This window comes from Suricata suricatta, chromosome 15 (genome assembly GCF_006229205.1).
Source record: "Suricata suricatta isolate VVHF042 chromosome 15, meerkat_22Aug2017_6uvM2_HiC, whole genome shotgun sequence".
NCBI lineage: Eukaryota > Metazoa > Chordata > Mammalia > Carnivora > Herpestidae > Suricata > Suricata suricatta.
In genome coordinates, this window is record NC_043714.1 from 39,048,231 (window position 1) to 39,062,486 (window position 14,256).

Below are 14,256 nucleotides of genomic sequence, written 5' to 3' on the forward strand. Positions count from 1 at the left end.
GTGGCCGCGGCCAGCGGATCGGGCGCCTCGGGCCCCGACCGCTACTGCATGGAGCTGCTGCGGTGAGCGAGCCGGGCCTGCGTCCGGAGCGGCCCGAGGGACCCGGGTGGGCGCGGCGGGATCGGGGCCAGCGGGGCGAGCGGGTTAGCGGGACCGAGGTCCCGGGAGCTTTCGCGCAGGCCACAGATTTGTGGCAAAAGTCCTCCTCTGTCACCTTGATGGAACCTTAATTTTTACCTAAACGTACTGCTGCACAGCTTTAAAAAAAATTGATGGATGACTAGTACTTTTTAGCTAAGTGAGTTCTTATGTGTCGGGCACTATGCAAACTACAAGTAATTTACTTAATCTTTACAGATTGTGATGCACAAATGAAGACCTACCGTTAGGGTGTAAGAATTAAATCATTTAGAACGGTGCCTGGCACAAAGCAAGGGCACAGTTAGTACAATATAAGCCATTATGATCTTATTTAACGGATGAGGATACGGAGGTTTAGAGAGATTAGGGAATTTACCTGAGATTGAGTAAAATAGTCTCATAAAGTCAGAGCTTGATGACAGTTTTGTCTAGCCTGATAACACCGGAAGGACTTGACACATGGCAGTCGCTGTTAATCATGGGTGGAGTCCTTGGAGGAGTCAGGACACCTGGTGACCTAGTGAGTCTGGGCGGGGTCAGCCTTGGAATTCTGCCTGACTGCAAAGATCAATGGCTTAGCCGCTGCTGCCCCTCTGCTGCCTTTGACTTATAACCTTAGTTAAAGGCTCAAAAAAGTCCCCGGTCTGAGGAACTTCTGGGAAATGCTAGACTAATTAAGCTGCCTCGATTTTGACTGGACTGGCAAATCCAATTTTTTAAAATTCAATTTTAGCAAAATATAGCATAACACAACAGAATTCCCATGCATTTCAGCACTTTGTTTTGTTTTTAATCACTTTTTAAAATAATGTTTCTGCCCTATTTGTTGATTACTTTCAGAGAAAACAATAATGGAAATCAGAACAGTAAGCCAAAACTGCCAAAAAGTTACACTCATTTTTATGTATTTTAAAGTATCATTTTTTGACGTTGATATACAAGTTATCAAAATGTATACCGCCCATATCCACTTACTTGTTCAGGGCAATTTTTGACACCAGGAGTGTCCTAACTTCCCTAACCAGAGGTAAATAATCACTCTTCCTAATTTCTTAGGTATTACTATATAATAGTATGATCACTATATGATAGTAATATATATATATAGTTATTATACTATTTTTCTAGTAATAGTTTATGGGTATCACATGACAGTTTCCTCAAATATGTATTTACAAATGGGCAGATACTTAATCTATCCGTGTACGTAGAATGGAGGCTTCTGACTGGTGATTTATTAAAAAGCCTGGATTTTGCAGGCAGACTTCATCTGCATTTATTAATCCTAGATCCATCGCTTGGGAAAGTTACATTAAAATTCAGCTATTTGCTCATTTATAAATTTCTATCCCTACTTTATAGCCTGGTTATAAGGGTTAAATGAGATGATGTGTGTAAAAATGCTGCACGTAACAAATGCACGATAGTTTTATTTAAAAACAAAATGAAACTTGAAAGGAAGGTTACAGTTTCTAGCTTCAGATTTTCCGTTAATCTGAAAAATTTGGCCTCTGAAATTATTTGTGCAAGGTTATTTTGGACATTACTTATGCAAGGGGTCCAAATATTGGAAAAGATACCACTAGTCCAGAAATTCAGGTTAGCCATCCAGAGCTCTGCTAGGAATCTAGGTTCCTGGGAATATCACAAACCTAATTTACATAGGCTTCTTGGGACTTGGCTTGGGGAACCCCAAGGCTGCCTCAGGCTTTGGGATTAGTGCTATAAAGAGGTAAGGAGGTGCCAGTGGAGATGTCTGAAAGTGCACCTGTTCTCCGTCCTCCCCGCCCCTGGACCCCCACTGGAGAACCACTATTTTGTGCTTTGATGGCACAGGTCCATGGAAATAGCACAGCAGTCCTGACAGCAGATAATGCTTATTTATCAGATGTCTGTCTCTCCCTAAGAGAGCGAGGTCTTTATCTTCAGTGTCTAGACAGTGCTGGCGCTTATTGGGCCCTGAATAAATGTTACAATTAGTGTAGTGAATGAAAGGTCCTGTTGCTATATAAAACTGTCATAGTGTAGCATTTCTATCTTCAAGAGTTCAATAACTAGACCTTGGTTGGCTACTTAAGCTATCCTTGTATACCAGTAATCAGTATTTGTAACACTCATCCTGAGTGATGAAAAAAAAAAGGTTAAATAATCAGTATAAAGAAGTTGGTAATATTGTTTAGAAAATTTTCCAGCCAAAGACTAAAAAAAAAAAAAAAAAAAAAAAAAAAAAGCCACAGCACAAAACACAACTTGACAGAGAAACCCTTATTTGGGTAGAATATCTTATTTCCCAGAGGTTGTTACCATGCTAGTCCATACTAGTATACCTTCATTTTTCATTTCCCTATAAGAAACCTGAAGTACTTCACATATTGTTTATTTTTAGGAGATAGGTTATCAAGCCTCATTTTGGAAATTAGGAAATAGATGTGGCAGATATCATTTCTGTCAACTAATTGGATAGAAATTGAAATTGTAGTCTTGATTGCTGTTCAGTGTAAGTATAAATTAGGGCATCTGGGAGGCTCAACCATCCAACTTCAGCTCATGTCATGATCTCACAGTTCGTGAGTTCAAGCTCCGCATCAGGCTTGCTACCAGCAGCGCTTAGCCTGCTTTGGATCTTCTGTTCCCACCTCTCTCTGTCCCTACCCCACTTGCACTCTCTCTCAAAAATAAATATAACATTAAAAAAATTAAAAAATGAAAGTATACATTAGAGAGCTCTTTTGGCCACACTGTCCATTTTTTTTTAATGGTTTTTTTTTTTTGGATACAGACAGAGACAGAGCATGAGAGGGGGAGGGGCAGAGAGAGAAGGAGACACAGAACCGGAAGCAGGCTCCAGGCTCTGAGCTGGCTGTCAGCACAGAGCCTGACGCAGGGCTTGAACTCATGGTGAGATTTTTTGTAGGACTGTTTTGTGATAGCAGGGTTACTTCCTTTTGTTTCTGTGGAAGTTGGAGGAAATTGTGAAGGGTGTGGCAAGACGAGGTTTACATTCTGTTAGGGATAACAAAAAGTGGACGAGTTGGAATCTGGGAGTATTCTGAATTTCAGTACCTAAACTCCATGGAATGAAGTTGGACCTACTTTATTTACTGTACTGTTTTATGGGAAATCATGTGATAATAAAGTTCCAGTGTATTACAGTGAAAGTAGCCTTGTCAAGAGGCAGTCATCCTATGATGTATGTATAATAAGGACTATGTTTTAAACTTTTTATTTTGAAGTAATTTAATTACTTTTTTTTTAAATGTATTTATTTTGAGAAGGAGGGAGAGAAAGTGGGGGAGGGTAGAGAGGGAGAGAGAGACTCCCAAGCAAGCCCCATGCCGCTCTGGGCTTGATCTCATGAAGGTGAGAGCATGACCTGAGCTGAAATCAAGAGTCAGACACTCAACTGATGGAGCCACTCAGGTGCCCCTGAAGTAATTTCAAATCAACATAGAAATTACAGAAATAGTACACAGAGGTCCAATATACTCTTCATCCGGATTTCCTCACTGTTAACATTCTGAACTATTTGACCAAAAGATATGATCCTCCCTTTGAAATTTTGGTCTTTCTTCCTTCCTTTCTTTCTTTCTTTTTCTTTCTTTCTTTTAAGTTTATTTGTTTTGAGGGTGAGAGAGCGTGAGAGCATGAGTGGGGGAGGGGCAGAGAGAGAGGGAGACAGAGAATCCCAAGCAGGTTTCGCTCTGTTAGCACAGAGCCTGACGTGGGGCTGGATGACGAACTGTGAGATCATGGCCTGAGCCCATAAAATCAAGAGTCAGATGCTTAACCGACTGAGCCATGCAGGCGCCCCTAGTGTGTATTTCTTTTTTAATTTCTTTTTATTTTTTTAATGTTTTATTTATTTATTTTTGAGAGACAGAGAGAAGGCGTGAGCAGGGGAGGGTCAGAGAGAGAGGGAGACACAGAATCTGAAGCAGGCTCCATGCTCTGAGCTAGCTGTCAGCACAGAGCCCAATGCAGGGCTCCAACCCACCAACCGTGAGATCATGACCTGAGCCAAAGTTGGACGCTTAACCAACCGAGCCACCCAGGTGCCCCTGAAATTACTTTCTTGAGTTATCCACCTCAGTAACTCTTTTGAATTCTTACCAAAACCAAAGTGACTCAGAGACAATGAACATTATAAGTACTATAGGGGCGCCTGGGTGGCTCAGTCAGTTGGGCATCCGGGTTCCGCTCAGGTCATGATCTCCCTGTTTGTGGGTTCAAGACTCGCGTCAGGCTCTGTGCTGACGGCTTAGATTTGGATTCTGTTTCTCTCTTTCTCTGCCCCTCCCCCACTCACAGTCTGTCTCCCTCTATTGCAAAAATAAATAAAACATTAAAAAAATTTTAAAGAAATTATAAGTACTATATAAGTAAAAATAATAGAGATTATTTCTTTTTAACTGGTCTAGGATTGGGGGCAGATCCTTTTTTGTAATTATAAAGAAACAAGCATAAAATATAAGAAATTTCAGGTCTATTTTGACTGGAAGCCTTGTTTGTTTTTTCAGTTAATTCTTGTCCGCACTTTTTTGTGTACAGCTTAGAACATAAAAATGGTCCTTTTTTGCCCGTTTGTTATAGGAACCGAGACTACGAAGGCTATTTGTGCTCCCTGCTGCTCCCCGCAGGATCCCGGAGGTCTGGTTTTGCCCTCAGGGCCTTCAACGTGGAACTGGCTCAGGCTGGTATTAAATACCTTCAAAAAGTATTTGCAAAAATGGTTAAAATGTTTAGTGCTGAACAATAAAGAAATACAGTATATAATTTATTTATTATTATTTTTTAATGTTTTATTTATTTTTGATACAGAAGAGACAGAGCATGAGAGGGGGAGGGGCAGAGAGAGAGGGAGACACAGAACCAGAAGCAGGCTCCAGGCTCTGAGCTAGCTGTCAGCACAGAGTCTGACGCGGGGCTTGAACCCACGAACCTGAGATCTGACCTGAGGTGAAGTCAGAGGCTTAACCGACTGAGCCACCCAGATGTCCCCAGTGTATAATTTATATGTTATATGTGTTTAAGGTCTCCGCTGGTGATTTCTTTGTCCTCCTTCTAGTTAGGCTTCTCAATTAAATTCCAAAAACAAACTAGCTAACAAACTTAACGTTTCTGGAACTGCCATTCTGGAATTTGCATTTCTTTCTTTTAAGGTTATTATAAAACTATGCAATTAATGATTATATTTATCTGTTAATCGAGAAGGTTAATCACAGTATCACTGCTTGAAGTACTTTTCTAAGCACTTTAAAAAAAAATTTCTTTTAACGTTTATTTTTGAGAGAGAGAAAGAGAGAGAGTGTGAGCAGGGGAGGGTCAGAGAGAGAGGGAGATACAGAATCCCAAGCAGGCTCCAGGCTCCAAGCTGTCAGCACAGAGCCTGACATGGGGCCTGAACTCACAAACCGCATGACCATGAACTGAGCCAAAGTTGGACGCTTAACCGACTGAGCCACCCAGACATCCCTCCAAGCACTTTTTAAATGATGTTTTAGCTTTAATGTGAAGTGGGGAATAGAAGTAATTATAGCAAACCCAGATCTTAGATCATACTAACTCACTTTTGTTTAAAAAATTACAAGGGAAGCAAAGAGCCTTCTTTTTCTTAGAATGGAAAGATCGTAAGCTGATAAAACATACATTGAAATGGAGGATGGAAATGAGGGAGTTGAAGTGGCTTTGGTCTTCTCAGTAATTAGATGGAGGGCTCAGACATTAAGAGTGAAAGAGCAGGGAAGGGTCTGGAATCTTGAAGAAAGTGCGGATTTTAGCACGGCGTCTCCAGTGGACAGGACAGGAAGTGGACTGGGCAGGAACAGAAGGATGTGAGTATAGTGCCAAGGCACAGCTGAGGTTAGACACCATGAATCTGTAGAGTCTACTAGGTTCTGGCTAATTTTTTGATGTCATGAGTCAGTATTTTATTTTTTTTTTTTACCTCCTTTTTCAAGCATAAACTGAACATCTTCATCTTAAGCACAGTTTAGCAAGAGAGAGTCCCCATTGTGATCTTCTAGTATAGATTTAAAATGATTAAAATTCCATTTTTAATGCATAAACCATTAGGGTTCTCCCTGAATTGTCTGTCACTTTGTAGGAGTGATTTGCCGCTGCTTTACACACACAGTCTTGTTCGTTCATTCATTCATTCATTCATTCATTCATTCAATAAGTATTTGATTATCTCAGATAGGCTAGGTACTGTTTTAGGTCCTGGGGTATAACACTGAGTAAAACATATAAAGTCTGTACACTCAAGGGACTAAACAAGTATTGTGTAATGTATCGATGGAAGCAAGTAGTATGGAAAAAACTAAGGGGGCTGGAGAAGGCTGGGTGTTGCGGGGGTTCTGATTTCACAGTGGTCAGGAAAAACCTCACTGAGAAGGTAGCATTCAAGCAAAGATTTGAGGAGGAAAGGGATTGGGGTATGTGAGCGAAGAGTATTCCACACAGAAGGAACAGCAAGTACAAAGGCTCTGAGGTACAAATGTGCCTGATCAAAGGCCAGTGTGGTACAGGGGACGACGCGGGAGGAAGGGCACGGGAGGTTAGGTGAGAGGCACTTGGGCCTGAAAGGCCAGGGCTGGGAGACCAGTGCACTCGCCTTGGCTTTTACTCGGAGATGGGAAACCACTGGAACATCAAAGTTTGGTCACATTTTAAAAAGATCACTCTTGATACTGTATTAAGAATAGGCCATATCCAACTGGGATCTGAATACTAAGCATGACTAAGAGACCCACCCACCCCCAAGACCATTAACAGAAACAGCTTTTCATTTGGAAATAATTTCACACACCCAAAGGTAAGAATAGTACAAAAATACCCATCTGCTTTTGTTACTATTCTGCCACACACACATGCTCTGTCATTTTGTCTATATATTTCATTCTATGAATCATTTTAGAGTAACTCATGGCCTTATCCCTCTTACCCTGAGTATGTATTTCATAAGAATGAGAATATTCTCTTACATAACCACAGTAATCAATTTGAGTAAAATTCGGTGTTGCTACAATGTTTAATCTGTCTGGTTTCCCATTTTGTCAAATGATCCAATCATGTCCTTTATGGCATTTCCCCCACTTCTGTACGGGAGCCCGTCTAGGATCATGTATTAATTTTCATCTCTTTAACCTTTAATCTATAACATTTTCACAGCCTTTGTCTTTTATGACACTGACATTTTTAAAATAATACTTTTCCTTTTATTTTTTATTTTTAAAATACTTTTAAAAAATAGACTTCCTCATTTGGAGTTGTTTTGTTTTTTGTCATAATTATATTATGCATTCCTAGTCTAATACCACTAAGTGATGTAGGTCCTTTTTAGCAAATCATAAGGATGTATGAAATGTCCATCTGTCTTATTGGTGATCCTAACTTTGGTCACAGTCAAAATACTATTTTTTTATGGTCCTCATCAGACTTTACTTCCTAGATGGTCAACAGGTATATGAAAAGTTATACAATACAACTAACATCAGGGGAATGCAAATCAAAATCACAGCGAGATATCACCTCACACATGTTAGAATGACTGGTGTCAAAAAGACAAGAAATAACAAGTGTTGTGGAGTCAAGATGTGGAGAAAAGGGAGCCCTTGTGCACTGTTGGTAGGAGTGTAAATTGGTGCAGCATCATGGAAAATAGTAAGGAGAGTCCTTGAAAACTTAAAAATAGAACTACCCTATGAACCAGCAATTCCACTTCTAGATATTTGTCTGAAGAAAATGAAAACACTGACTTGAAAAGATGCTCTGCACCTCCTTGTTCGCTGCAGCATTGTTTACAGTAGCTCAGACATGGAAGCAACCTAAGTATCCACTGATAGGCGAATGGATCGAGAAAGTGTGTACAGTAGAACATTTTTCAGCCATAAAAAGAGGGAAATCTTGCCATCTGTGACAACTTGGATGGACTTTGAGGGCATTCTGCTAACTGAAATAACACAAATATATGATCTCACTTATATGTGGAGTCTAAAAAACAAAAAATCCCCCAAATTCACAGATAAAACATTATTAGGAAGGGAAGCAAAAATAATGTAAAACCAGGGAGGGGGACAAAACACAAGAGACTCTTAAATATGGAGAACAAACAGAGGGTTACTGGAGGGGTTGTGGTGGGGGGATGGGCTAAATGGGTACAGGACATTAAGGAATCTATTCCTGAAACCACTGTTGCACTAGATGCTAAATAACTTGGATGTAAATTAAAAAAATTTAATTAGTTACTTAAGATTAGAGATTAAAAAATCTAAAAGATTAGATTGGTGGTTGCAGAGATAGGGGGTGGGTGTAAGTGAAATGGGTGACAGTAGTCAAAAAGTATAAACTTCCAGTTATAAAATAAATAAGCCATGAGGCTGGCTGTAATATATAGCATGGTGACTATATTATATATTTGAAAGTTGCTGAGAGAGTAGATCCTAAAAGTTGTCATCACAGGAAGAAAAAGATTAGTAACTATGTATGGTAATGATGTTAACGAGACTTACTGTGTAGTCATTCACAATGCATACATATGTCAAGTTATGTTGTACACCTGAAACTAGTATATGTCAATTCTGTCTTGAAAAAAAACTTACCTCCTAAATTTAGCATGCATTGGTGACTCTTGCCTGACTCTAACAAGGCCATTCTTAATCAGTAGTAGGAAGAGAGTCTAATAATTTTCTTTTTAAAAATTGCTTTGTGAATGAATGAGTTTACTTAAATGCACATGTGGTAAAATTCACTTTTTGTGGCATATAATTCTATAGGTTTTGAAGCATGCATAGAGTCATGTGTTTACCACCATGGTCATGAAAAAAGAACAATTCCGGCAACCCAAAAAATTCCCTCACGTGCCCCTTCATAGTCAACCACTCCCCTCCCCCCAATCTTTTGCAAGTCCTTCTGGTTCCATTGTAAGACTTGCGAGTGTGCAGAGTATAAGATACACTACTCCTTGTTTTCTTTTTCTTTTTTTTTTCTTTTTCTTTTTCTTTTTTTTTTTTTAGAGTTTGCGAGCAAGGGAGAGAGATCAGATGGGGAGGGAAGCGGGAGGGAGAGAGAGAATCTTAAGCAGGCTCTATGCTCAGCATAGAGCCCAATGTGGGACTTGATCCTGGCATCATGACCCAAGCCAAACTCAAACGTCAGATGCTCAACTGACTGAGCCAGCCAGGCACCCCTAAACTACAATTTTTTTGAGCCATAATTTCTCTGTTTGTAAATGGGTTTATTGGTAATGATCCTATGGGTTTGTGGTGAGGACTGAGATCAGATAATCTCTGAGACAGTACCTAGCAAAGGGCCTGGCACTGGTAGACATTTGATTTTTTAAAATTTATTTTTAAAATTTATATCCAGGTTAATTAGCATATAGTGCAACAATGGTTTCAGGAGTAGATTCCTTAATGCTCCTTACCCATTTAGCCCATCTCCCCTCCCACAACCCCTTCAGTAACTTCTGTTTGTTCTCCATATTAAAGAGTCTCTTATGTTTTGTCCTTCTCCCTATTTTTATATTATTTTTGTTTCCCTTCCCTTATGTTCATCAGTTTTGTATCTGGAAGTCCTCATATGAGTGAGGTCATATGATATTTGTCTTTCTCTGACAAATTTCGCTTCGCATAATATCCTCTAGTTCCATTCACGTAGTTGCATATGGCAGGATTTCATTCTTTTTGATTGCCGAGTAATACTCCATTTTGTGTGTGTGTGTATGTGTGTGTGTGTGTGTGTGTGTGTACACACCACATCTTCTTTATCCATTCATCCATTGATATATATTTGGACTCTTTACATACTTTGGCTATTGTTGATAGCGCTGCTATAAATATTGGGGTGCATGTACCTTTTCAAAGTAGCATACCTGTATCCTTGGATAAATTCGTAGTAGAGCAATTGCTGCCATAGACATTTGATAAATGTTACTTCCTTCCCTGCTTCCTCTAGAAAGCCCATGGCTCTATTTCTTAGGTTTATCTCCAGACTTAAAAATAATTTTGTCATCACTAATCTAACGAAGATTGTTTTTCTTCTCTTCTGCTTATTTTTAAAAACTTTTTTATTATGGAAAATTTTGAATATATATAGAATTGAAGAATATATAGTAAACTCCCATAAACCCATCACCCAGCTCCACCTGTTAACGAGCTCACGGACAATCTTGATTTTACATCTCCCCCCCGCCCCCGACCCCATCCTTCCCTCCAATATTTTGAAGTAAGTCTCAGATAAATTTTTCCACCTATAAATATTTCCAGATGTGTCTCTAAATGATAACTCATTTAAAAAGTAACTACAATACCATTGTCCAACATTAAGTATTTAACAGCTCCTTAGTATCATTAAACATCCAGTGTTCAGATTTTCCCCAGTTGTCTCTTTTCTTCAAATCAAGATTCAAATAAAGTCCACATTCTGCACACTGCGACTGGTTCATTTATCAAGTTTCTTTTAATCTAATCCCCCCCCCCACTCTTTTTCTTGGCAATTTATTTCTAGAAGACGATCTCCTATTTTTGAATGCAGATCTTGGAAATATTGGAAGTAACTTGCAGTTTTATTTAGGAACCTCTTAATGACAAGAATTTAATCAATCTATAGCTTCAAGGAAAAATTAAAACAAATATATAGAGCTAAACTTAGTTTTTGGCTAAATCACGTGGCTATGCAGTCACAAATACTGATTTTGAGACTGTGAAGAGTGCATTTATTAAGGTTTTTGAATGCTGTTTACAGGTTAAGGACTCAGTCTCTGAGAAAACCCTGGGACTGATGCGAATGGAGTTTTGGAGAAAAACTGTGGACGACATATACAGTGACAACCCGCCCCAGCAGCCTGTGGCCATTGAGCTGTGGAAGGTAACAAACAAAATGCTACTTTTAATTTGTAAGTGTTATTTGAGCTTACTTTTTTTAAATTAAAAAAATGTTTATATTTGAGAGAGAGACAGAGCGTGAGTGGGGAAGGGGCAGAGAGACAAGACAGAATCTGAAGCAGGTTCCAGGCTCCGAGCTGTGAGCTGTCAGCACAGAACCCGACGTGCGGCTTGAACTCACGAGTAGAGAGATCATGACCTGAGCCGAAATCAGACGCTTAACCAACTGAGTCACCCAGGCACCCCTTGAGCATACTTTTTGATGCATACAGTTTGGCTAGTGCCTATGGGGAGTCTATCCTGAAAATAATCTTAGGCTCATGTAATGTTTAGAGCTGTTTGTTTTGACAGAATAATTTTAAATCATCTGCTAATAAATTTGCACAGATCTTTAGTGAATGTCTTTATTAAAGGAAAAAGACTGGTCCCTTTGTATTATAAAGTACTTGTTTTCCACATATTTGGCTGTAGACATTAAACACCATCCATATTTTTAATGTTTTATTTATTTTTGAGAGACAGAGTGCGAATGGGGAAGGGACAAAAGTAGCGGGCGGCAGAGAGTCCGAGGCAGATTCTGAGTGGTCGGCCCAGAGCCTGGCGGGGCTCAGACCATGAACTATGAGATCATGACCTGAGCTGAAGTCAGATGCTCAGCAGCTGAGCCACCCCGGCGCCCCAAAGCCTACACATTTTGAAGCAGTGGCAGCTTAATTGTTCTGTCTGCCCAGCAGCTCCTTATTCCAGGGCTCCAGTTCATTCCGTGGGCTGTAGAAAAACACACACTGATCTTTTGTAAAGGGAGACTTGCCCTCACCATTGTCCAGACACAAATATACAACTGCCTTGTTGCATGTTCATTGATGAATTTTAAGTCTCAGGGAATGGAAACCTATGGGCTAGAGAATTATCTGGACAGCTAGATGTACATAGTGAATAGTTTCACAGTAAGCAGTTATATGGACCCTTCATTCAAAAGCAGCCATGCAGAGTTCCGAAATGTGCCACACCATGACTGGAGGAAGGGAATTAGGTGCCTTTTGTCACTGATCTGTGTCCCCACGGTAGTGTGATCAGTGCCAAAAGACACATTCTGTAACGGAGCCACAGACAGGCCTGACAGGGGTGCCCCTCTCCTCAGGTCTGTTCCTGGGCCCCCGACTGACTTCACAGAGCCCCAGTAAGGATGGAAAGCCAGGCCCCCCCAGCCGGGGACTGAGAAGAAAAAGTGGATGGGAAGCTGTGAGTATTAGATTAGTTGTTTATCTCTGTTCATCTCACTTTAAGAACCTCCACCTTGGTGGCTCCATTTAGAGAAAAATTTTTTCTAAAATCTAGAAAAACTATTATTTTACATGCAGACATCCCTGCAGCGGGGGTTTATGCTAAGGCTCGCATCGTTAGAGATTCCTTTAACACATATTAATCTTGTCTTGGCCTCTCCTAAAAAACCCAGAAGACACATCTGAACTGTGGAATGTTTACACATGTACCGACTGATCCGCTTTTAATAGCTCCTTGAATGTTGATGACTGCTGTTGACCAGCTTTCTGAGATGCCCAGTGTTGAAGGGTAATACGGATATTTGAATGAAGCAGGTAGTGCTCAGAGCAGATGTCCTGGCTGCGTGTTCTCTACCCGTCCACACTCTGCTGGGCACATGCCTTTTGCACCCCATCCAGTAAAACTTTTCCATTGAGTCTTTAGAGAGTGTCAGGTTCTTCTGGAAGATTAAGTAGGGAAGGAGTGACGGTGTTTTGCAGGGAGCACTTTTCTGCCACACTGATTCATTCATGCTTTTATGATACAAGATACTTGCATATCTATAATTACATGTGTACTTCATACGGGTTTCCCCGTTTCTCTGTGTATTAATGTTAGTTGCAAGTTTGAACTTTTGTTTATAGCCAAGGTTTTTAATTCTGTTTGGCTTCTGTTTTAAAAATCGTTGATACTTAATTCAGCAGATTTTCAGCTGCTTATTAAATCCTTGTTTTGTTTTGTTTTTTAACCTTGATCTCTGATTTCCTTCAGAATCAGACAGAAGAATTCTATTTTATGATCAAGGAACTATAGCCGTTATGGCTTCAGCCTTGAGTAAACAGAAATCTGACTTCCTGTGGTTAAATATTTCTTGAGTACTCGTATGTGCCAGGAATGGTGCTCGATGGTGGTTGCAAAGATCAAACATGCCTTGCCCCACTCAGACATGCACAAAATAAAATAAGATCAGGGCTCTGTAATGACTGAGGAATCCCAGGCCGATTCCTGGGTCTGGGGAGAGACCTGCAGGGAGGCCTGCCAGGTAATAGCAGCCGCCCAGAGCACTTTGCAACAACACCATGTAGCTCTTTTAGCTTCTGTTAGTTCTTGGCAGGCAGAGTGGGCTCTGTTCTCCGTACTTCCAATTATTACCATTAGTCATTAGTATCAATGACGTATTAGAGTCTTAGATGGAGTACAGGATATTCCCGAAACTTTGTTTCACTACCGTATTTATTCTTTATTTCTCTTTTTTTAAGTTTATTTATTTTGGGAGAGAGAGGGTGGGGTGGGGGAGTGGGCAGAGAGAGAGGGAGAGAGAGAATCCCAAGGGCGTGGAACCCAATGCTGGCTCGTACTCCTGAACTGTGAGATCATGATCTGGGCTGAAATCAAGAGTCAGGACTCTTAACTGACTGAGCCATCCAGGTGCTCTTACCCTATTTGTTTTTTACCAAAATATATCTTACTTATTGTTGACTTGGCAAGAAAACAATGTTTTGAAAACTTATTTGGAAATAATTTCAAACTTTCAGAAAGGTTACAAAATTTAAAATAGTACAAAGAACACTTGTATAACCTACATCCAGATTCACCTGTTGTTAACATTGTATCCTGTTTGTTCATGATTTGTGCAGTGCTCACATACAGGTACGTGTGTGCTCTGTGGTGTGCACTTTCACACTCATTTTTATCTGAATCATTTGAGTATAAGTTCTATACTTCATGGCCCTTCATCCCTAAATCCTTTAAGTATTTCCCAAGAATAGGGATATTCTCTTGAGTAATCTGAACAGCTACTAACTTTTGTAAATTTAACTTTGATGTAACGCTTTTATATAATTTTCCATTTATATTCCACTTTTGTCAGTGTCCTTAGTAATGTCCACAATAGCATTTTCCCTTCTAGTATAGGATCCTGTCTAGGGTCATGTATTTGTTGTCATTTCTCTTTCTCATGCTTTAATCT

The 14,256-nt window shown here is 40.0% G+C and overlaps 1 protein-coding gene across 7 annotated transcripts in view; it reads left to right on the top strand.

Moving 5' to 3' along the window:
- Positions 1-6: 6 nt before the first annotated feature.
- NDUFAF6 (NADH:ubiquinone oxidoreductase complex assembly factor 6) overlaps positions 7-14,256 on the top strand; it is a 28,175-nt gene continuing 13,925 nt past the window's right edge. For 2 of the 7 annotated variants that reach the window (XM_029923604.1, XM_029923605.1), the window contains exons 1-4: positions 7-62; positions 4,732-4,831; positions 10,885-11,035; positions 12,166-12,266. In XM_029923604.1, coding sequence (XP_029779464.1) covers positions 49-62; positions 4,732-4,831; positions 10,885-11,035; positions 12,166-12,266 — 366 coding nt within the window. In that variant the 5' untranslated portion in view covers positions 7-48. Of the gene's footprint in view, positions 63-4,731; positions 4,836-10,884; positions 11,036-12,165; positions 12,267-14,256 lie in introns of those variants that run through there. The other 5 variants (XM_029923609.1, XM_029923610.1, XM_029923606.1 and 2 more) reach the window with 5 other exon arrangements.